We start from the raw sequence: 23279 nt of genomic DNA, 5'->3' as shown, positions 1-23279 counted from the left end.
GGTTAAAGGTTATATGTACATTTTTTTCAGCTTTCTAGAAATAGCTTTTCTACATCAATCAAAGATCTTTTTTCTCTCCCCGACTGCCCCCACGCTTTTTCTTTTTTTAACCTTTATTTCCTCTCTCTGAGTGAGAGAAACAATGATTGTTTTTCTAGATATTTCCAGGTTATTTCCCTCAGCTGTTCCAGGGACAATCTTGCTTAATCCATTTATAGCTCTTAGAGTATTATTCATTCATTTATTCGTTCAATGAAAATATTTACTGTGTACCTGCTAGTTACCAGGCATTGATTAAAAAAAGACCCTTTTTCCTTACTGAATTTCTAATTATTATAACAACTGTAATAAGTAATCACAAGCAATTGTAACAAGCAATGGAAACACAATTAGTACAGTTTAAGTTTTATGATAGGAGAAATTCCCAGCAATAGAAGAGGACATGCACATAGATTTAAGCAATCAGAGAAGGCTTCTTGAAGGAAGTGACATCTAAGTTGACGGGGGGCAGTGCAGATGGGTGATTAAGAACACGAACCTAACAAGTTTGAATCTTGGTTCTGCTATGTAATAGCTGTGTAACTTTGGGCACGTTACTGAATTTCTCCTTATTGATAAAATGTGGCTCATGAACATCTTGCCATTTCTCTTTAAGGCTGTTATAAGGGTAAAGTAAGTTAAATACATGCAAGAGCTCAAAGCAGTGCCAAGCCCATAGCAATGGCAAAATAAATGTTAGCAGTCTCAATCGTCATCAAGCTCAGGCCTGAAGGATAAGCAGAAAGAAGTAGCTGGAGAGAAGGGATGACAAAGTAGAGTTAGTGTGTCAGAGAGAAAGAACAGCAGGTGCCAGCTCTCTGTCGTGAGAGAGCACACAGGTATTACAGAAACTGAAAAGAAATTCCATCCCCTGGAATTTAGGGTGTGGAGGAAAGGAAAGAATCATTGACTAGGGATGAGGCTGAAGAGGTAAGCAGAGCTGATATAATTAAGGACCTTGCTAGTCATCTTAAGGATCTGGACTTTATCCTAAAAGCAATGGGGAGCTAGTGAGGGTTTTAAGCAAGAGAAGGACCTGGTCAGATTTGCATTTTGGAAAGATGGCTTCCCTGCCTGCAGGGCACTGGAAGTAGGGGAGATGGGGTGATGAATTAGGAGACTGTTGTAGCAATCTTGAAAAAAGGTCATGCCAGCCTGGATGAAGGCAGTGACAGTGGCAGTTAGATGGACAGAGGACATGGACTGGGCAGATTTAGAGTAACAGAGGCTTTAGAAACTAGGTGGACACTGCCATTTTCTGAGACAGGCTATGCAGAGGAGGAGAAGCGTGAGCCTGGAAGATGAAAGTCTAGTTACCGACACGCTGAACGGAAGGTGGGTGTGAGACAGAGGAGTGGAGTGCATATGAGGTCCCTAGAACAGCCAAATTCACAGAGACAGAAAGCAGAAGGCTGGTTACAAAGGGCTGCTGGGAGGGGGAACAGGGAGTTAGTGTTTAATAAGTACAGAGTTTCAGTTTGGGAAGATGAAAAAGTTCAGTGTTGGATGGTGGTGATGTCTGCACGACAATGTGAATGTACTGAATGCCACTGAACTGTCCACTTAAAAATGGTAAGTTTAATGTTACATATATTTTATTACAATAATCATAATAAAAAAGATAAAGCACATAGGCCTTTGTTCCTAGAAAAATTCAGAAGAAAAGTCACCAATGGGAAGTATGAAGGCTGTTTCAATTAAGGTTTCAGAGAAAGAGAGGATCAGCATCCACATTTTTGAAAAGACGAATGTTTTCAACAAAAGAATAACAAAACTTACAATCGGACAATCTCCAATTCTTTTCCTCTTGAGAGAAAATTGTTTAAAAAAAACTTGAACAGGGTTTAAATAAAAAGGGACACAAATCTCAAACTGCTTAAAAACAAAGAAGAAATTAGAACGTGGTTTAGTCATGTAAAATTCAAAGACCAAGCTTGGTCTCTGCCCACAGGAAACGGATGGAGAAAAAAATAAAGACTCATTTGAGATTATGGATAATGTCTGTTGTAATGTTTACAGCCAAGTTAGAAATGATAAATGCTCTCCCATGTTTTCCATGTGACAAGGTGAACAGTACACTGGATGTTTTGCTAAAGGACGAACACTTTAGAAGAGACGCTTTGTTTAATAGAGTCGAGGGTGGGATGATATGAAGGGAATTGAAATCAAAATTTGAGTAGAGCCTTGGAACATTTTTTTAAAATAATATACTTGAGCTTCCTTTTTCGGTTTTATGTATTATTTGCATGCCAGTATTCATAGGTGATATCTTCCTATAAATTTCTTCAACAAAAACACGTAATGATTTTATGACTCTCAAAGATACTTCATTATTACTCATCTGGATTAACTTTTTTACTGGGAAGATAATTCAACCAAAACATACACCATGAGACTAGAGGTGTGAATAGAGAATTTTGTATTCCCTACATGTTTAAAATACCAACATTGCAACAGTTGTTAACATCTTTTTAGAGGAATTATTTTTCATTAACTTATTTAATCATTAGAATGTGACAGCTACTGTGAGTCAGTAAAGTAGACATTTAATAAATCATAGTTAAATGAACAAATCCATCAGCAAGTATTTAAGGAGCACCCACTGTGCCTAGTTCTGTGTGAAGTGCAGTGATGGCCACGAAAGGATGTTAAACTTGGTTTCTGCCCTTAATTGTGAGTCTGTGTGTTTCTGACATGGAAGGACTCTCTCCGTTACTCTACAATGTATTTCTAATGGTTTTCTAGACCAAGCGATTAAAAACACGGGAGAACCTGAGGATACTCTGAGTGGAAAGATCCATGTTCTGATAAGGCAAGGCATCGGTGTCAGCTTAATAAATAATGGCACTGCAGGACTGGCAAATGACGAAGCCCTGGCTTTTCTTGGTCCCAGTCCAGAAGAGGTGGACCAAAAAGAAGGAAAAAGGAAGGCGTTTCCTTTCCAGTGCCTGTAGAGGCTGTTATCAGGGCTCAGCTGGGATTGGTCGGACCTTCTTCCATAAGCAATAATGAAAACCAGACCTCCTGGGACCTGCTTGAAACATAAAGGAACTCAAAACAAAGGCCTGAAAACAGCCAGAGGCGGTGGGAGTTAGTATGGGAATTTAGCTGATAGAGCGCATTGGTCAGCTGTTTCTTTCAACCAGTTGTATTCTCTTGCTTGCTTCAGCTCTCAACTTTTTGCCAACTTATCTTTGCATTATGGCCAAGAAAGATATTAATACCGCTTAAGACCCCTCCCCCTTCCTGGCTCGTTGCGATTATGATTAACAAAGTAAGGTGCCATTTTGTTCTCTTTTATTTAGAAAGAAACTCTCAGCTAAGATGGCTCTATTTCACATTGAATTGCCTTCAGAAATATACCTAGCTCTTTACTACTTTAAATAATTTGCAGGTATTACCTTGTGGCTGCGTTCGATCCCAACATAATCTGCCTCTTCTGGTATTATCACAAAGAGTTCAGCCTCATAGGCTCCTTCTCCTTCATTTCTTGCGTTGATTGCGAGCATAAGGTGATTTTCATCTCCAATGATTACCTGATGCTTATCTCTAAAAATGCAGTTTAAAAAGAATCGTTAGGTATGATACATCTCTGGATTCGTGGGCATTTTATTTAAGGACTTATCTGGGAGGACAAGAAGGAAGATGGGGAAATGCAAGAATGGGACAAAAAGAACATGGCTTCATCACAAGGGGGTCGTAGGAAGAATCGAGAGAACCATTTCTGGATGAGAAGGGCAGGAAAGCATCCAGTAGGGTGCCGGGAGATGTTAACAACCAGCTCTCCAAAAAAAAAAGGAACGATTCGTAGTACTTGCTGATTCCAGTGGTGTAAATCCTCCCACTATAATCAATTTCAAGCTACCAATATACTTAATAATCTGTCAGCAAAAACTCCAGAACCATTGGCTCACAGGCCAGAATGAGGCAGCTCCAGCATATCACTGAAAACATCCAATAGGAAAATGAGGAGTGGGAAGAAAGGGAGAGAGATGGTTTAGAAACCAAGCGGGGGAGATGTGTAATGCAAAGTGGACACTCACAGGGCAGAAACAGGCAGATACAAGATCTCAAAGAGCTGATTGCGGATTTTGAGGTATTTTGAGGAAATTTATTCCACTCTAAACTTCAAATTCAACCAACATTTGGAAATGCCTATTCCACTTTTGACCTCTAATCAAAGCTATTGCTTTCGACATTGGCTAAATTGTGAAGCCTGGAAAAAGTCCCCTTGAGAGGTTATCAAGAAGATTCCAAACACTGGCAGTGAGATAGTTCCCGGGGGTTGGGAGTGGAAGAGCACAAACCAGCTTTTTCCACCATAGGATGTTTTACATCTTAGCCCCATTTCTTTCCGTAACATAATGCAATTACTGGTGCTGGACCAGTGACTCTACATTACTGCAACTGGGAAGCTCTCTGATTCTTATTTGATTTTGTGACACCTTCCGCCTTACTCCATAGAGTGCCATTGAAATTTTTTTTCAGTAAATTAGAATTGATTTTGTGTGTGTGTGTGTGTGTGTGAAGAAGATTGGCCCAGAGCTAACATCTGTTGCCAATCTTCCTCTTTTTACTTGAGGAAGATTGTCACTGAGCTAACATTGGTGTCAGTCTTCCTCTATTTTATGTGGGATGCCATCACAGCGTGACTTGACGAGCGGGTGCTAGATCCGCACCAGGGATCTGAACCTGTGAAGCCTGGGTGACCAAAGGGAAGTGTGTGAACTCAACCACTACGCCACCAGGCCAGCCCCAAATCAGAACTGATTTTGTTTTGACAATTTTAAAGATGGCTTTGAGTCATGGGGCGCTGCAAAGACCAGCTCAGCGAAGGTGAAGTGGAACCAGACTGTCCGAATCCTTTGCTCACACCACAGAGTCAAGTAAATACAACCTGAACCACCCCATAGATGAGTTTACTTTGAACACAAACACTTTTTTTCCACCTTTGCTGAAAGATGAAATGGCCCAGGCAAAATCTTAGGGCGTGTCACTTGACACCAGTGACAAAGAACTGACCCAAACCACAAGCTAACCCAAGCATCGCCAAGCTCAAGAATTTCACGCAGCATATTTTTCTGTAATAGTTGGAAGTGTATCCTTTCTCCAGAGAAGCTTGAAACAAACACCTGTATTCCATTAGATAAAACGTACAAGTTTATTTATTTAAACTTACGGTCTAGCTGACAGCTTCAGGTCAGGAATGCACATGTTGTCTTCTCCACAGTCCACCAGGATGTGAGCCTGTGTTGTGCAAACACGTATCAGGAATAATCTTGGAAAACCTGAAGCACATTCTTTTATTGAAAATTCTGAACGATTCCACAAAGTAAACCAAAGCTTTCTTTTCACTCTGCATGATTCTACTCAGCTAGCAACCCCATGTTAGGTAGTGACCTCCCAGGATAGGCTAGTTTATGTAATAGCCCAATTCTAATTCATTCTGAAATGTCTGTAAGGAATGCTACACTGGCAATGTTTTGAGGATTACAGGCTTCATTGCTTCCATCACAGGCACATTTTGAACAAATTAAATCTTGGTTGCACAAGGGGAGGGGTTTTGGAAAACACAACAACGCAGTGTTTCAGGAAACATGTTAGGAAAATCTCCCAAATGTTAAAAGGATAACAAAAGGAGCTGGATTTCATCTGCAGGTCACAGGAGCAATGCCCAGGGCCTGACCGAGAACATACCATCCAAGACCGTCAAGAACCAACCTGTTCCGTGACGACATTTTCCCTGTAGTGGTCCAATATTGGTTTCACCTCCAGGCCATCTTTAAAGGTAGAGTCATCCAAACTGTAATTCAAACTAATGTTGATTGGAGATAATTTGTCTCGGAATTCAGTTTCATCCTAGGGAAAACAATCACAAACTCAAGAAAGGCTCCCTCTGTTCAACAGCTGCAAGATGGTGGTCTGTGAAAGGCAGGCCGCATTTGATTTCAGTCCCTGAGAATGAGTGATGAAGCAGTTATCACCTCCGCAGGCTGAGGCTCATGCTGATGGATGTGGTGTATGGTAGCCAGCTTAATTAACATATGTTCGGAGATGAAATCACTTCGAGCGGTGGTGGCTTCGTTGAAACATGTGCTTCTGGAGGTAATCTTTAGGTTCTCCTAATCTTCAGCAACTCACACAGATTGGCCAAATAGCATACGTAAAAAATTTTACTTACATATGCAATAAATGTCATTCAAAGTTTCATGAATTGGGATTTTTATTTTCATGAGGTTGGCAGAATTTATGAGTTCTCTTGGGCTCACAGGAAGAACACATCTTGGTTCTCCCTTTTTTTTTTTTTAAAGGTAGATTAGCCTTGAGCTAACTGCCACCAATTTTCCTCTTTTTGCTGAGGAAGGCTGGCCCTGAGCTAACATCCATGCCCATCTTCCTCCACTTTATATGTGGGACGCCTACCACAGTATGGCTTGCCAAGCGGTGCCATGTCCGCACCGGGGATCTGAACCAGCCAACCCCAGGCCACCGAAGCAGAAGGTGTGCACTTAACTGCTGTGCCACCGGGCTGGCCCACACATCTTGGTTCTCTTCTCTTATCATCTCTTTTAATTTTTTTATTTTACTGAGGCCACACTACTTCATAACGCTGTGTACATTTCAGGGGAATATCATTATATTTCAGCTTCTGTCTAGACTGTACTGTGTTCATTACCAAAAGCCTAGTTTCCATTTGTCAGTCACCATACATATGTGCCCCTTTACACTTTCACCCTGCTCCATCGCCTTCCTCTCTGGTAAACACCAGTCTGTCCTCTGCATCTATGTGTTTGTTTGTTTGTTTATCTTTCACATATGTGTGAAATCATACAGTACTGGTCTTTCTCTGTCTGACTTATTTTGCTTAGCATCATACTGTCAAGGTCTATCCATGTTGTCACAAATGGGATGATTGCATATTTTTCATGGCTGAGTAATATTCCATGGTACATCCCTTTTGCCCTCACTTGCAGGAACTCCAAAATACCTTCAGCATATTTGAAGTTCTCTCAGAAAAAGAAACAGATTTTCCCCAGGGGTGAAGGGGGAGCATCAGCAGCAAGCTTTGAGCACAAAAGAACATCTTGGACCATGTAGTGGACATGCTACCCTTCAGTTGTGTATCAGTCGTGGTTACAGACGCAAAGGTCACGAGCCCAGCACTTCCTTCTAGAGCATGTTTCTGGACTTTGCCTTCATCCGGTTTCTCCTAAGTCTCTTCAATGAGGAGATGCAATGAGAATGCGTGTTAACCTCACAACTGCTGAGAAGGCAGAATAGTTGTGCTATAAATATTTTGGCTTTCTTATTTCATGGTAGATTTTGGAGTTATGGTAAAAAGGCACTGCTTTAAAAATATAATTAGGAATTACTTTTAATAAAGGCTTTGAGTGCCTAAATGCTTTCTTGACTTGGCTCTAAAATGCATTGATAAAATCTGGCCAAACCTACTCATGCAGAATAAAAATTCAAATAAATTGTTTAACTTTTATGTTTTTTTTGGGGGGGGGGCAGCAGTTAGAAATGAAAACCACCTGAGTTAGTGCTATTATCAAGATTGTGTGCGAAACAAAAAGAATCCTCAGGAATTAACAGCAATACATCATTAGGGTAGCTGAAGTAAGGCTCCAGAGGGGAGTATGCAGCCTTAAGCTTTCCTCCTATAAGATGAAAATAGATGTGGATCCATTTGGATGACTATGACGGTTAAATGGAGTAAAAGGGTTGGAATTTGGAATTGATTGTTAGAGGCCAGAAGGGTGATTCTGGAACACTTACTCGAAGGTAGACAACAAAATCCCGGCATTGGAAGGAGTTCTGCCGCTTTATCACGAGAGGGAAGACGAGATGTGGCTGATGATTAGCAAGGAAGAGCGTGCGTTTAACGGCTCCTTTTTGTTTCAGGGAATCTAATTGCACCTCAACAGTCAGGCCTAAAGGACAAAAACCAAGCAAATACGATCAGGAAAGCAAAGGCATTCAGTGAATGCAGTGCTTTATCAGAGACACAAATTCCTATTTCAACTTGCTTATTTAGAAAACATTTTTTTAACAGTTGAGATCAAAAACAATAGACGAGCTGAAAAAAATTTTACAAAATATTCCCCAAGTGAAAAAAGTTGTTCTGTAATGGTTTTACACAAATCATCATTTCTTCCCATAATTGTGTCTATTTTTACAGATACTATTAATACCAAGTATTCAAGTAATATTTATGTAGACATTTCTATATATACGACAGAATCTTGGTACTAATAAGGGGCTCTTTAAAAGTTTTATAAATGGGGCAGAGAAATTTCTGTGCAGAGAAATGCTTACTGCTAACTTTTTTTAGTCCATTATAGGAGTGTAAAAATGCAAACACGCTCACCTATTGTGTTTGAAATGCTCTGGCCTGCCGCAGATGCACATACTCTTAAAGAAAAGCTATGGAAAATAATAGTCAATAATATATTGGTTAATAAAGTTTTGAATCTAAGTAGAAATCTTTTACTTCACCTCAGATAAAATGAATACATCATTTTCCCTCTACACTTCTCTTATTACACACACACACAACTAACTCAAGAAATTTACATATATAGGTTTATTTATAAATATTTATCAAAAATATATTTACTTATCTCTCTCTCTCTCTTGCCAGTTGGCCACAACACTAATGCAGTTAAGACAGGTGACATTATTAAATAGCAAATATTACTAGAGGTCAACTCATTTAATCAGTGGACTAACTAATCAATTACTTGCTGTCTTGATTCAATAAATACGTATGAATATTTTCCATCTGCCAGGGAGTGAAGAAATGGGCAGGACAGCAGGAGAACAGCTAGTGATACAGCCTAGAGATCAGCAAGAACGTGACCCCACTTGAGGAACCTGAAGAAATTCGCTGTGGTCGGTGCATTGGAGGAAGATGGGGACGAGAGAGGGGGCGAGGCTGGCTGATAGATGGGTAGTGAATAGGGCTTTGAAAGTCATGTTAAAGAATTGGGATTTAATCCAAAGAGGCATGGAGCACAAGAGTATGATTAACCCGAAACCCCACTCTGCTTGGAAGGAGATGGGAACTCAGGGTAACTTGGTGGGGGTGGGGTACATTTTGAGGCAGAAACACTAGAAGAGAGAAGGAAGAGAGAACATAAGGAGCTCAGAGTGGCTGTCTCAGGCCAGGTAGGCACAGTGATATGGCGTATAAGACAATAAAAAGAGGGCAGATGTGCACGAGAGACACTATAGTTTTGCTCTGAACATGCCCCAGACTCATCAAGGGAGATGTGATGTCTGACATGGCTGTCCGACCATCTACACTCGAGCCCGTTCTGTGCCCGTGGAGGGAATGAGAAATGGCCAGTTGTCTCTGCCTGACTTGTCTGAACGTGCTCACCTCCCTCCTGAAAAATGTCAAACCCCAACAGCCAGCATTAGAAATGCGGCCTTTTCACATTTCTATGAAAGTAAAAATATAAGAAAATACTTACGTATGATTTAATGACACTCTGAACATTTTTACTATAAAATACTATAGCATGATTTGAATATTTCTGCAGAATTCAAAAGAGTAAGTAATCCCTAATCATGCTTTAATTATGCGTCAGCTTCCTGTGTCAAGCGTCAGGAAAATGTGTCACATCTGGGATTCATCCACCTACCGTGACCTCAGTCAATGTCTCCCTTCAGGGTAAATAATTTGCCACATGCCATTAAGCCAAAAGTTTCCTGATATGTCTCTGCTATTGCAAGTGTTTGTACCACCTCCCCAGAGAGATCACAAATTCCAGCCCACTTCTACTTCAACCAGAATTATTCAAGAGAGACGAATAGTTAATCACATCTTTCAATTTTGTAGCAGTCTCACCTTCAAACTTGGAATTTTTTTCTGTGTCCAACCTTTTTGGACGTACTTGGTCATGCGTTAAAATTATAGACAAAGGTCATTAGCTTTTATAAGATAAATTCCTACTGGTAATGAAATTATCAACATATGTAAATTAAAATCATTTCAGATATGGTATTTTGCTTAACATAATTTAAAAGAAATAAAAATTTGAAAAAGAAATAAATTGAAGCCGTGAATGAGAACATTATTTCCTCTTTGTGAGAAGGCATTTGATTGAAAAATGACATTATTGGCTAAAGGGTTACTCTTGATTTATGAATTATATGTCAGTGTTATTCTGTTTTTCTTTCTCAGTTTCCCCTTTCTGTTATCACTAACTGGATAACTTTATGTTTTTCATACAAGTTCAATATAACCGCTACAACTTACTGAATTGTTGATAAGAGCACGCCAGCCTAAACCTGCCAGTTTATAGATGTCTTTAGCAGGAAAGAATTGCCAAATTACACCTTTCCAGGCGCCTTGTTCTGATCTAAAAAGAAGACCTAGAAATTTTATAGTAGTGGACTGAGATATTCATTTTGAATTTAGAAGAACATATAACATAACGTAATGTAAACACACACACACATGTGTATCATGTGTTTTATATATCAGAGAACTCGTTCACTTACAGCTCTACACCTAATTATAAAGTCCACTATTATACTTATCAGGGAAAGCTGTGAACTATTACTAAATTAGAATGAAAATTTCCAACTAGAGTTTATGGTTGTCATCAATATGAATACGTCTGAGTGGAACAAACAAACCTTAAACCAACCCAGATCCCTCCTCACATAAATTCTAAATGAAATTGTCTGTGGTGCTTCTGCTATGTCAGAAAGCAGGACCATACACTGCAAATTCTCTAACGCGAGTCCCGCCCCAATGCAAGAATGCTGGATCAATGATTCTGTGATGCGACGGTGCTCATAGCCGGGCGTGACAGAGAAAGAATGAGATAAATGTGAAACAGGATTTAAAGGCACCAAGCAACTCATTTCTCAATCGAACCAATTCAATTCTATTTCAATGATAGCAAACATCAGATTTTACCTAAAGTTAGGCATATCTGAAAAGTTTTTTTCAGATTTGAAAAGTGGATAGTTACGGACTTCTACAATTATAAAATGAAAATTTTTAACTGAATAGTTCTTTTCTAATTACTCAATAAAAATTATATTAACATTTATTGGGCTGGCTTTATTTTTCTTTTCCTAATTTAGAAATGCCAGTAGCAGATAATTTATAAAACTGCACAGTTATTTGAAAGATACAGAAATTCACACCAGTGGAAGTAAAGAACTATTTCCTAGAGTCTACTTAATAGTTTTCAGATGTACAATACAAGGCTATATCAAACACAGACAAAAATTACCGTGAGAAGATCAACAAATGCCTTTCAATCATTTTGGAAAAGCTAAGCTAAATTCGGAGAATAAATTTAAAAAGTATCAGAGAAACATATTCTATATTGAGCCAGCTGTCAAGTTACCATCTTCTAATAGTCTGAGCCGCCCATTCAAAATATTTGCATGTAAAAATGAAACATCTTTCAGAAAATGTATGCAATAGAATTAAAGAAATAATTGTGACGACATATACATGTGCCCATATAACAAATTGCATTTTATCTTAATAATATGATTTAATGCAACAAGAAAAAGGTTCATGAAAAGAAAGACATTTTCTTGTAAAAAATAATATTCTTTCCATAAAACCAGGTCTCATAATCTGTTAAAAACACTTAAATTTTGGGGCCGGCCTGGTAGCACAGCGGTTAAGTGTGCACGTTCTGCTTTGGCTGCCCAGGGGTCGCCGGTTCGGATCCCGGGTGTGGACACGGCATCGCTTGGCAAAGCCATGCTGTGGTAGGCATCCCACGTATAAAGTAGAGGAAGATGGGCATGGATGTTAGCTCAGGGCCAGTCTTCCTCAGCAAAAAGAGGAGGATTGGCAGTAGTTAGCTCAGGGCCAATCTTCCTCAAAAAAAAAAAAAAAAAAGCTGGTTAAGGAGAGGACAGCTCCTTGAAGAGGGAGCTCCCAGTAAAGAATGTTTTTCAAAGAATTTTCCAGGGTCCTCCTCACCCCCCACCCTCTACCCTCAAAGGCTTTGACTCTGGTATGAACTCCTGTCAAAAGGTCGTCAACAACACACTGAAAATGGCTGGAAATAACTTCTTTGGGTGAGGACTGGTTTGTTCTGCATTCTGACATTCTCAGGAAGCGAACATACTGTCCGAGTTAGACCACGTCTTCTGGAAAATGAGGGCAAATCTCAAACACTCCAAGTAATTGTTTACTTTTCAGAGGACATCCCCCACTGCATTACCCAATATGACAGACTTCTGACCCTTGAGGACCCACATATTGAGAAGCAAAGTGGCAACTTCCTGAGCTGTGTTACAATCAAGTCCTAATTCATCGTCCCTTTGGACGACGGGCGAGATTCGGAAGGCATGCTTTCAGCAGCTGTCTAAGTCATGTTCTCCTACGGCCTGGGCAAAGGAACCATAATTCTACGCCATTCCTGATGATGAGATCATGGCCACAAAACTACAGCTTAGTCTACCTTCTGCCTAATTGTACACACTAAGTTAGAAAACTGACATCTGTTTTCAACACAGGAAACCGAGTCATTTAATACAAGCTTGACTATTGAAAAAGAAGGACAATATATGCCCCAAAGTGGTATCCATCAGCATATGCAAATGCAAAAGTCAAGGTATTTTATTACATCTTCAGTTTGGTTAATGTTTATTTTAGCATGTCAAGAATCTAAAAGAGATCTCCAAGACTTATTTCATTGGGAATTTTCCCAAATGTTCTTTATGCTTCTTATGTCACCTGGAGCCTACAGATTGCAGAAGTAGCCTTCATGTGATAAGTTGACAGCAAAAGATTGGCATCAAGTCGTAGATACTTTCCTTTTTTTTGAAAGACTAACTCCTTGCTACTCAAATTTGGTGCACAGACCTGCAGCCTCAGTATCCTCTTGGAGCTTTTTTCTAAAAATGCAGAGTCTCAGGGCCCACCCCAGACTTACAGACCCAGCATTTTCACAAGATCCCCAGGTGGTCTGAATCCACATCAGAGTTTGGGAAGCACCAGACGAACTCACCAGGCCACAGATGTCGTAGCCTCTGGAATCTGGCAAGTTTTATTTTCAAGATTGATAATCATCGGGTGCAGCAGAAGCTGGGCATCCACAGTCACAACTGGTCTTGCTCTGCAGGGAGAAAACACGGGGTTTTAATGAGCCCCATGAGCAACAGGCAGAAGCCCGCTCCACTTCTAGACGCCACTGCCAACATTCCCAGCCTTTGTGCCAAGAATGTTCCTTACCACGTGAACAGGTGGGCACCAGACTCAACCAATTCCCTCAAGGCACATCTGGCAGCTCATGAGTACAAATAAAGGATGCTGTGGGCCCGTCAAGCAAAGCCACCTTCACAAACCTGTGTTGTCGATGGAGTGGGCTCGTGGTAATTTGGCGACATTGCTGGGAGATGCTGCTCTGGGATCCGCTAGTATATCTACATTCGTATTTGAGGAAATACATCATCGTACAGTCACTTGTGTCTGTAAGTACTTTAGTTTTGCGAATTTTCTCACCTTATTGGCTGATGATCTTTTATTTTGATTGATACTTTTCTAGCCAAGCTTTGCAGAGTTAGCTAAATATGTGAGGGTAGGTTGACAGAATCATCTATACTTTGCACAGAGAGTGGTTCTCAACCTTAACTGCACAATAAAGGCACCTAGGGAGGTTTAAGACAGGTACTACGCCAAGGCCCCACCACAGATGGATTGAATCATGGGCTCTGTGGGTGAGGGCCAGGCATTGGAATGTTCACCAGACCCACCAGGTGATCCGAATGTGCAGCCAAGTTTGAGGAAAGGGACTAAGGTGGCCTAAACTCAATTCCAATCACCCAGGCGAGGATAACCGGACCAGAAAGTAAGTCACAGGGAAAGGGAGCAGGGCAATTTTTAAAGCTGGGTTTCCAGCAATGACAGCTGGGAGCCAAGTCTCCAGATGCCACAGGCTATGATGCTGCTTGGTACAAGTTTATCTCTGACAGGAGGGAGGCTGTGCCCTGGGACAGCATGTTGTTTAGGGCACTACTTGAAACAATTTCATGATGACCACAATGGGGCCCACTGGGAATTTCTCTAAACTCCTTTATGCTAGTTATCTGTACTCTGTTGCCTAATTTTGTTTTCAAGATTGTGTTAGCTCCAGTCCTTGGCAAAGCAAACCAGAAGACGAGATTAGCCATGCAAGAAATTTATTAGGGCAAACACCTATGAAGGAAAAAGAGAGGGAGGGAAGAGCCAGTTGGCAGACTGTGTTGCAGGTGTGATCCCTCCCATGAAGGAGCGAGGGAAGGAAAGAGGACTGAGGAAGGAAGCTCCAGCCAGGGCACTGGGGAGTCCTTGAGCCAATTAAAGGAACTCCCTCCAGGTCTCATGGAAATGGCCCTTTATATGTAACCCTGTTGTGTCCAGGTATTGGCTGGGAGCAGCTCAAGGAAAACATGGCCTTGGGGCCAACGTGGTGGTGGGTTCAGAGTGTAGCAGCTGGACTGTGAGTCAGTTTCACTCCATCATCTCTCAATGGTGCATCTTCATGGCCACCACAAACACAGCCCCATCCTTCAGATACTTTGACAGTTTCAATCATCTGATTCTCTATAACCTGGAGAGTGGCTGGTACAAAACAGTGTGGTTTATATGCCTCTGAGTATGTCTTAGGACTGATGAAGAAGAAAATGTTACCTCTTTGAGGAAATCTAACTTTAGAATCTCTCTGGGAGGTAAGCTAGATCTCTGCCTTTTGTTTTGATATCCTGACCTAGTGTCTTGCATTCCTATAAAACTTTTTGTACGAAGAAAGAAGAATCTAAAATTTTTTAGCATCAACGGTCTACCAGTTACTTGCTGTTCAGTGTACTTTACATACAAATTCTCACTTAATCCTTTAAAAATAACCTTATAAAGTAAGTATTATTATCCTCCTTTTACAGATGAAAAATCTGAGGCTCAGAAATTTATAGGAACTTGCCCAAGATTACAAATGACTGAGTGTGTGGAATGGCCAGGTTCTTGAATCCAGACCCGTCACCTTTGAACTGTGGTTCAACACTTGCTTTTGGAGGTTACCCATTCCTGGCATGTTCCATTCTCTGACTTAGTGTCCACGCTTGATTATAGAGGCCAGGGAAGTAGTAACATTCTCCTACCCCACACCCCTTCTCCATAAGCACATTTTAATGCATTTCCAAAGCAAGGAGATGAATTCAAATATAGTAACATCTAAAAAGTGCATAATTTTATAAGTTTTGCCAAGATTCATATCTTATTTAACATTATGTTAATAGGGGCTGGAAGTTTGGTCATGAGGTATGAGAATAAAAAGACGGAGGGATGATAGAAAGAAAAAAACTTGAGAGCAAAAATTCCTCCAAACTTTAAAAGGAGTATCTAAATGTTCCCCAAAATAAATAGCTGGGATACACTCTTTAAGGCAGAACTAACAATAGCAAAAAGGAAAAGCATTTGAAACAATTAGAAGAACATTTGCATACCACCAACCACATACCTGTAAACAGCTACTTTTCCTGTTCCGAACGCACCCACAATTAAATCTAAAAAAGACAAAAACGCAAAACACATGCACGATTTTATAGAAACAATCTAAGCTCATAATCATAAATAGCACAGAGAGCAACCTGAAATGCCGATAGCAGGGTGAGTCACAAAAACAAGAATAGCAAATCGCACCTTTCTTAAGACATTTTGGAAAGATATTGGAACTTCACTATACTAACTCAGCATGGCACATAAATCAATAGATCTCAAACCCTTCTGAACGAAGGAAGGCCAGCTTTCTAGAAATGTGTAAGAAACTCATCATAACACCATTTCTCCTATCCTCCAGACTCAAGGCAAACATCTTATAGGAAGCAAAATGGAAAGAGCATGCGCTTAGTGCCTACTGTGTACCAGGCTCCTGGCACGTACTGTTTTATTATTTCTCTACCAGCAACAACCCTATGAGGCAAAGTGGGACATTTTGACTGTCATTTGGGATACAACCATTTGCTGTTTACAAATAGCCTTGATGGTGAGTATACTTTTGGCAAAGTGATCAGTAGTATGTGAAATAACTGACATATCATTATAATGATCTTCAATACAACAACAATGATAATAATAAATAGCACATATTGAATACTTACTCTAGGCCAGGAATTCTTCTAAGTGATTAACCTTAATTGATTCTTAACAGGAATTTAGGAAGTCTCTACTAGTAGCACAATTTCGCAGAGGAGTAAATTGAGGCATGAAGATGCTAACCTATAAATTCACTAAAGTTCATCCAACTAGGAGGAGGTGAAGCTGGGTTACAGCAGTCCTGGGCAGTAGAGCAATCTTAGACTTTTTGAGGAGTAATACTCACAGTGATTAGCTACTTTATAGGTAAAACTCTGTTTTCCTTATTCTAATGGATAATGGTTATTCTTGGTGGATGCAATCAAACAAAAATAAAAATGACAATGGCTAAATCTGTAGAGTAAAATTTAGATGTAGATGTGAGTAAACTGAACTTGGTAGAAATAATGGCCACAGAAGAAAACTTACAACAGTTGAAACTATAATGGGTTAATTCCAGTAGAATGGAAGTGAAAATGAAAAAATAAAAGCGGGGGAACTGATTTGGCCATGCCATATGGAAAACCGATCAAGGAATTTAAGGTATCATGGAGTTCACACAGGAAAATGATTTTTAGCCACAGTCCCTTGGCACTCACCTTTCCCATCCATAGAAACAGTGTCAGACTGTAAGAAGCTATGATTCTCCTTGGAGGGCCAGAAGTGACCTGGGCATAGCCCTCAGCCAATGATGGATGATGGATGGGAACAGATGATGGATGGGAATGGATGATAACTAGGCATGATAGCCAGCACAGCTTCCTTACCCCTCAAGTAGGATAACTGAGGCATGTTCTTCCCTGACTCCCAGATTTCCCCAGCTATAGTTACTCATAGTGTCAACCTGCTTGACAATCATCTTTTATTGCATCCTTCCTTTGCATGTCTCTCTTGCCTACTCCCTTAGCAATGTTTCTTTGGACCACTTCTCAAGTAAATTTCTTCTTTTCTAATCCTTGTCTTAACGTCTGCCCTGGAAGAACCCAACCTAAGACACAATAATTCTTGTTAAAAATGTTTGTTTTAAAAAAAATGGACTAAAAAATCTTCAGGCTTAAAAACCACAGTCAAAACGTCTCCTGTTTTATTGATACAGAATCAGATTCAGATAATATGCTCAGAATTGGGCTCCAAAGCTCCACACTTAAAAAGATGTCTATGCTAATGTTTAAATAAGTCAAATGAAGGTCATCTAAGGAGCGCTGTGTTTGTGAGATTAAAGAACACACTAAGAAAAGGGCTACAATTTGCCCAACTATGGCTCATGAAATAAAATAGTTATTTCCAAGGGTTTCAGTCTTTGAAGCCAGAAGCCAAAGTTTCTAAGTCTACCAACTTTAAAAATTCTATCAGAATTTCAACTCTTTCAACAATTTTCATATTTATTTTTTCTGTCACATTCATCTCTTCCAGCATACAGTGCACTTTTTCTAGGGCAGAGGAAAAAGAGTTAGTGATGCGAAGACCCATGAACTCTGTTCTTCCTGTGTAACCACGAGTTCCAATATTTAGACAAGTGTAGCTCAGGTGGCCCTCGGCCTGATCCACATCTGTTAACATGACTCCAGACAGGAGAGTTCTGTTATGAAAACTGATGCAAGAGAAATATGTGCTTTGTTTTGGGCTCCAAATAAGGTGAAATATTTACATACCAAGATTAGACATTTTATAGATAACTGATGAATTTTCATAATTGACTTTCTGGAAGCGGCAAAGAAAATAGGACTGTAAGCCCTTCGAGGGCAGGAATCTTTCTTCAGGTTTGTGTATCACAAATACTTGATGGAATGGTATGGGTTGGAATAAAGGAAGAAAAAAATAATCTTTTCATCCAGAGTGCCAGATACAGGTCAGGGACTTTATAAATGCCTGTGAAACAGGAGGATGAGTAATAACAAGGAAATGCACTAGAGATGAGAAAGAGAACGAAATGAGACAATTATTAAGACAGGCTAATGCAAACTGCAGTTAAATTTTGCTGGAGTTTTGCACATGCACTTGTAAAGTGTTGAGAGAGAAACACACACACACAGACTCCAGATTCTAGAAAATTCTAGAAAGTAATATAGAGGCTGCATCATGACTAGATCGTCATTATAGACGAGAAATTGAGACACATCCTCCAGATGGTCATAAGCAAGAGGACTTTTCCTTTAGGAACTCTGACTCCTGCGCCTTAGGGTGGGAATTTTCCTACTCTGGAAAAATAAAATAACTGGCACAATAGGCCACAATTTTCTTCATGAGAATGTGGCCACAGTTATTCAGAGGCCAAGAAAACAGTTATCTACCACCAAAGTATGTTTGTCTTTTGAGACACCACCTTGGTATTGTGCCTGCTGGAAAAACTTAGAAGCATTTATGCTCCGGACCTTAAAATTATCAGATTTCTCTAGGGGAGGAGAATTCATCTACTGATTTGTGTTTCTAGCCAACTTGTCCTTCCAAAACATGTGATTTGCTTTGATAAATACTATGCGGTTTCCAGATATACATGGAAATGTTATATATTATAATGACACATATCTGTAATGACACATACTTGTACATATGTGTGTCTGTACACATATACATATATAGCCACATAGTTTTAAAAAGTCTTGCATAATTACATCATGCTTAGGAATTTAAATGATAATCAGAAGACAAAGAAATTTTGGTGTTGATATTTGGATTCATAACTACAAACTTTCTCCCTCATTTTGAGACATCTTATGTCATTACGCAATGTTTACTTTCCTTTCTTATAGAAACGTCTTAAAGGGAGATTCTGAGACCAAAAAAATGAAAAACTTTGCCTTTCTTTGTACAAAGACATCTAGCCATTTTTTTTTTCTTGGAGAAATAACTGGCGACTAAAATTGGTTCTTTCCCCTTAATCAAAAACTGTTTTCAAAATGCTGGGATCCTTTATCACCTCCCATTGCCTGAGAAACAGAGTTTATTTTCCTTTCGGCCTTTGATGGCACAACTGAGTACTTTTAAGGATTCAAAAAGGGGCATTAGCATGAAGGCAGGATCAGTTGGCAAGAAAAAATAACCTTAAAAATGTGAGGTCATAGGAGATGTCTTACACCTCCGTTTTGTATTTGATTTCTCCCAAATTGTTATTTTTGAATGGGGATGAAGCAAAGAGCCAAGCTTTTGGAGGGGTACTTGGACTACAGAGTCTGATTTCATTAAGCTATGAAGGAAATTTTAGAGTTGGAAGAAGTTCTGTGTGAAAACATCAGCTTTGTTTTGAGTGTGGATTTGAAGCTTGGGCTTAGGTGGGTAGAGAGGAAAGAGAGAGAGTGGACACTTCCTAGGAGAAGGGGCTGCAGACAGAAAGGGAAGATGACAAGAAGAGCGGTGACAGTATTAGATTAAACAGTCACCCAGAGTCGTTTCATGGGGGAAGTCTCCACGGCCACCTAGGTGGCCACATTTCATAAGCTGTGAGCTGCCTTATCTGCTACCTTCTTACTTCTCACTTCTGACTCTCATCTTCTTGAGCAACATACTAATGCTGAAGTCTCTTGCTGAAAATGCCATTAGACACTTTCTTTTTCATTTTGGAATTACAAAACATTTACTATTTTAGAATAATTCCGGACAATGAGCATTGCCATAAAGAACTTCCAAATAAATGAGAAACATGGAAATGTCAAACTAAGAGTTGTATGAAAAGATTACGATTACTCAAAAGGGAAGGCCTCCGTAAACATGACCCCCAAAAGGTAGAAATCACGAAGGAACTTTGGAATGTACACTTCTTTTGCAAAATATTGGAGCGAAGTCAAAAGAAAAGTGAAAGAAACAGAGGACGATGTTTTATCATTTATATGCTAGATTAAATGTGAACATTTTCCAGTACTTACAACGTCTCGCACCTACTACAGAACGGATGTTTATTATTATTAAACCTAATTCATAACAAACCTACAAATTAATAATAAAACTATCAACATTCTAATAAAAAGGTTATGAACAGGCAATTCACATACAAATAAATAGCTATGACCAATAAATACATGAAAAGATGCTCACCCTCATTAGTCTTCAAAGAAATACAAGTGAAAGGAACAATGAGATATCATTCTTGACCTTTCAAATTTGAAAAGATGAAAAGTTTAGCACTAGGCAATTTGGGTAGAGCGCAGGGGACCAGGAACTCATATGCTCTGTTTGAGGGGATATAAATTGGCACAGTTTTCTTGGGAGTTTCTTGAGGGAATATAAATTGGCGCAATTTTCTCTCACCCAGCATTTACATTTCTAGGAATTTATCCTGTGGATAAATTGGACAATGGTGCAAAGTATGGAACAAAAGGTAATTTTCTAAATATTTTAAATGTACTAATTCCTTTGTTACAACAATCCCATGAGGTAGAAACTTTAATTATCCCCATTTGAAAATGAGGAAAATGAGGCACAGAGAAGCTAAATACAGTAAGTGGCAAGGTCAAGTTTTAAACCCAGAATGTCTAGCTGTCACCTATTTTTACCACAGTGCCTCCCAGGAGCATAGCTACAGGCTATTTTTTCTCTTTTCAAAATTTTGAAAAATTAAGGGATATTTTACATACAGTAAATTTCATCCTTTTAGGTGTCCTGTTCTAAGAGCTTTGATAAATGTATCTGGTCGTACAACAACCACTACAATCAATATATAGAACAGTTCCACCATCCCAAAATGTCCCCATGCCACTTTCTAAACAAGCCTGTCCCCACCCTTAGGCCCCTGCATCTACTAATCTGTGTCCAGAACGTCACATAAATGGAGGCATACCGTTGGTAGCTTTTTGGATCTGGCTTCCTTCACTCAGCTTACTGCACTTGAGATTCATCCATGATGCTGTGTGTGTCAGTAGCTCACCCTTTTTATTGCTGAGTAGTATTCCGCGGTGTGAATGGCTCATGGTTTGCTTATCCATCCGCTTGAGTTGTTTCTGGTTTTTGGAAAGTAGCTATAAACATTCGTGTACAGATTTTTGTGTCCCTACAGGCCGATTTTTATCTGTAAATTGTCTCTCGTTGAATCTCTCTAACATCTTTGAAGCCCTCTTTTAAATGCAATGTTTTATTTCAAGTGGAAAATTACTGAATGGAGGGGAGAAATTCAGGAATTCTAAATTGCAGTTCATTATGTTGAGGTATTTTCCTTCTATACCCATTTTATTTAGAGTTTTTATCATAAATGGATGCTGTATCTTGTCAAATGCTTTCTCTGCGTCTATTGAGATGATCATGTGATTTTTATTCTTCATTTTGTTAATGTGGTGTATCACGTTGATTGATTTGCGGATGTTGAACCATCCCTGCATCCCCGGAATGAAACCCACTTGATCATGATATATGATCTTTTTAATGTATTGTTGTATTCGATTTGCTAGTATTTTGTTGAAGATTTTGGCATCAATGTTCATCAGTGATATTGGCCTGTAATTTTCTTCTTTTGTGTTGTCCTTGTCTGGTTTTGGTATCAGGATAATGTTTGCTTTGTAGAATGAGTTAGGAAGCCTCCCCTCCTCTTCAATTTTTTGGAAGAGTTTGAGAAGGATAGGTATTAAGTCTTCTTTGAATGTTTGGTAGAATTCACCAGGGAAGCCATCTGGTCCTGGACTTTTATTTTTTGGGAGGTTTTTAACGGCTGTTTTAATCTCCTTACTGGTGATCGGTCTATTCAAATTTTCTACATCTTCTTGGTCCAGTTTTGGAAGGTTGTATGTTTCTAAGAATTTATCCATTTCTTCTAGATTATCCAATTTGTTGGCCTATAGCTTTTCATAGTATTCTCTTATTATCTTTTTTTTTTTTTTTAAAGATTTTATTTTTTCCTTTTTCTCCCTAAAGTCCCCCGGTACATAGTTGTATATTCTTTGTTGTGGGTCCTTCTAGTTGTGGCATGTGGGACGCCACCTCAGCGTGGCCAAACGAGCAGCGCCATGTCCGCGCCCAGGATTCGAACCAATGAAACACTGGGCCGCCTGCAGCGCAGCGCGCGAACTTAACCACTCGGCCACGGGGCCAGCCCTTATTATCTTTTGTATTTCTGAGGTGTCCATTGTAATCTCTCCTCTTTCATTTCTGATTTTATTTATTTGAGCCTTCTCTCTTTTTTTCTTGGTGAGTCTAGCTAAGGGTTTGTCAATTTTGTTTATCTTTTCTTTTTTTTCTTTTTATTTATTTTTTTATTGAGTTATTGATAGGTTACAATCTTGTGAAATTTCAGTTGTACATTAATGTTTGTCAGTCATGTTGTAGGTGCAGCACTTCACCCTTTGTGCCCACCCCCCACCCCACCTTTCCTCTGGTAGCCACTAAACTGTTCTTAGTCCATAATTTTAAATTCCTTATATGAGTGGAGTCATACACAGATTATCCTTCTCTTGCTGGCTTATTTCACTTAACATAATTCTCTCAAGGTCCATCCATGTTATTGCAAATGGAATGATTTTGTTCTGTTTTGCAGCTGAGTAGTATTCCATTGTATATATGTACCACATCTTCTTTATACATTCGTCTGTTGCTGGACACTTAGGTTGCTTCCACGTCTTGGCTATTGTAAACAGTGCTGCAATAAACATTGGGGTGCATAGGACTTTTGGGATTGCTGACTTCAAGCTCTTTGGATAAATACCCAGTAGTGGGATGGCTGGATCGTATGGTAGTTCTACTTTTAATTTTTTGAGGAATCTCCATACTGTTTTCCATAGTGGCTGCACCAGTTTGCATTCCCACCAGCAGTGTATGAGGGTTCCTTTTTCTCCGCAACCTCTCCAACATTTGTTGCTATTAGTTTTAGATATTTTTGTCATTCTAACGGGTGTAAGGTGATATCTTAGTGTAGTTTTGATTTGCATTTCCCTGATGATCAGCGATGATGAGCATCTTTTCATGTGCCTATTGGCCATCAGTATATCTTCTTTGGAGAAATGTCTGTTCATGTCTCCAGCCCATTTTTTGATTGGGTTGTTTGATGTTTTGTTGTTGAGTTGTGAGAGCTCTTTATATATTATGGATATTAAGGCTTTGTCAGATATATGACTTGCAAATATTTTTTCCCAGTTAGTGGGTTGTTTTTTTGTTTCAATCCTGTTTTCATTTGCCTTGAAGAAGCTCTTTAATCTGATGAAGTCCCATTTGTTTATTCTTTCTA

General features: G+C 39.4%; 1 protein-coding gene across 2 annotated transcripts in view; it reads right to left on the bottom strand.

Annotated features, from left to right (window-relative positions):
- Nucleotides 1-23279, bottom strand: part of ITGA8 (integrin subunit alpha 8) — a 166962-nt gene that overhangs the window by 54316 nt on the left and 89367 nt on the right. For both annotated transcript variants that reach the window (XM_044762060.2, XM_044762061.2), the window contains 7 exons: nt 15525-15570; nt 13041-13148; nt 8411-8466; nt 7819-7973; nt 5761-5898; nt 5219-5286; nt 3441-3588 (listed from right to left, as the gene is read on the bottom strand). In XM_044762060.2, the coding sequence (XP_044617995.1) occupies nt 3441-3588; nt 5219-5286; nt 5761-5898; nt 7819-7973; nt 8411-8466; nt 13041-13148; nt 15525-15570 (719 nt within the window). The remainder of the gene's footprint in view (nt 1-3440; nt 3589-5218; nt 5287-5760; nt 5899-7818; nt 7974-8410; nt 8467-13040; nt 13149-15524; nt 15571-23279) is intronic.

This window comes from Equus asinus, chromosome 29 (genome assembly GCF_041296235.1).
Source record: "Equus asinus isolate D_3611 breed Donkey chromosome 29, EquAss-T2T_v2, whole genome shotgun sequence".
Lineage (NCBI taxonomy): Eukaryota > Metazoa > Chordata > Mammalia > Perissodactyla > Equidae > Equus > Equus asinus.
This window is presented reverse-complemented; position numbering and strand designations above follow the sequence as displayed.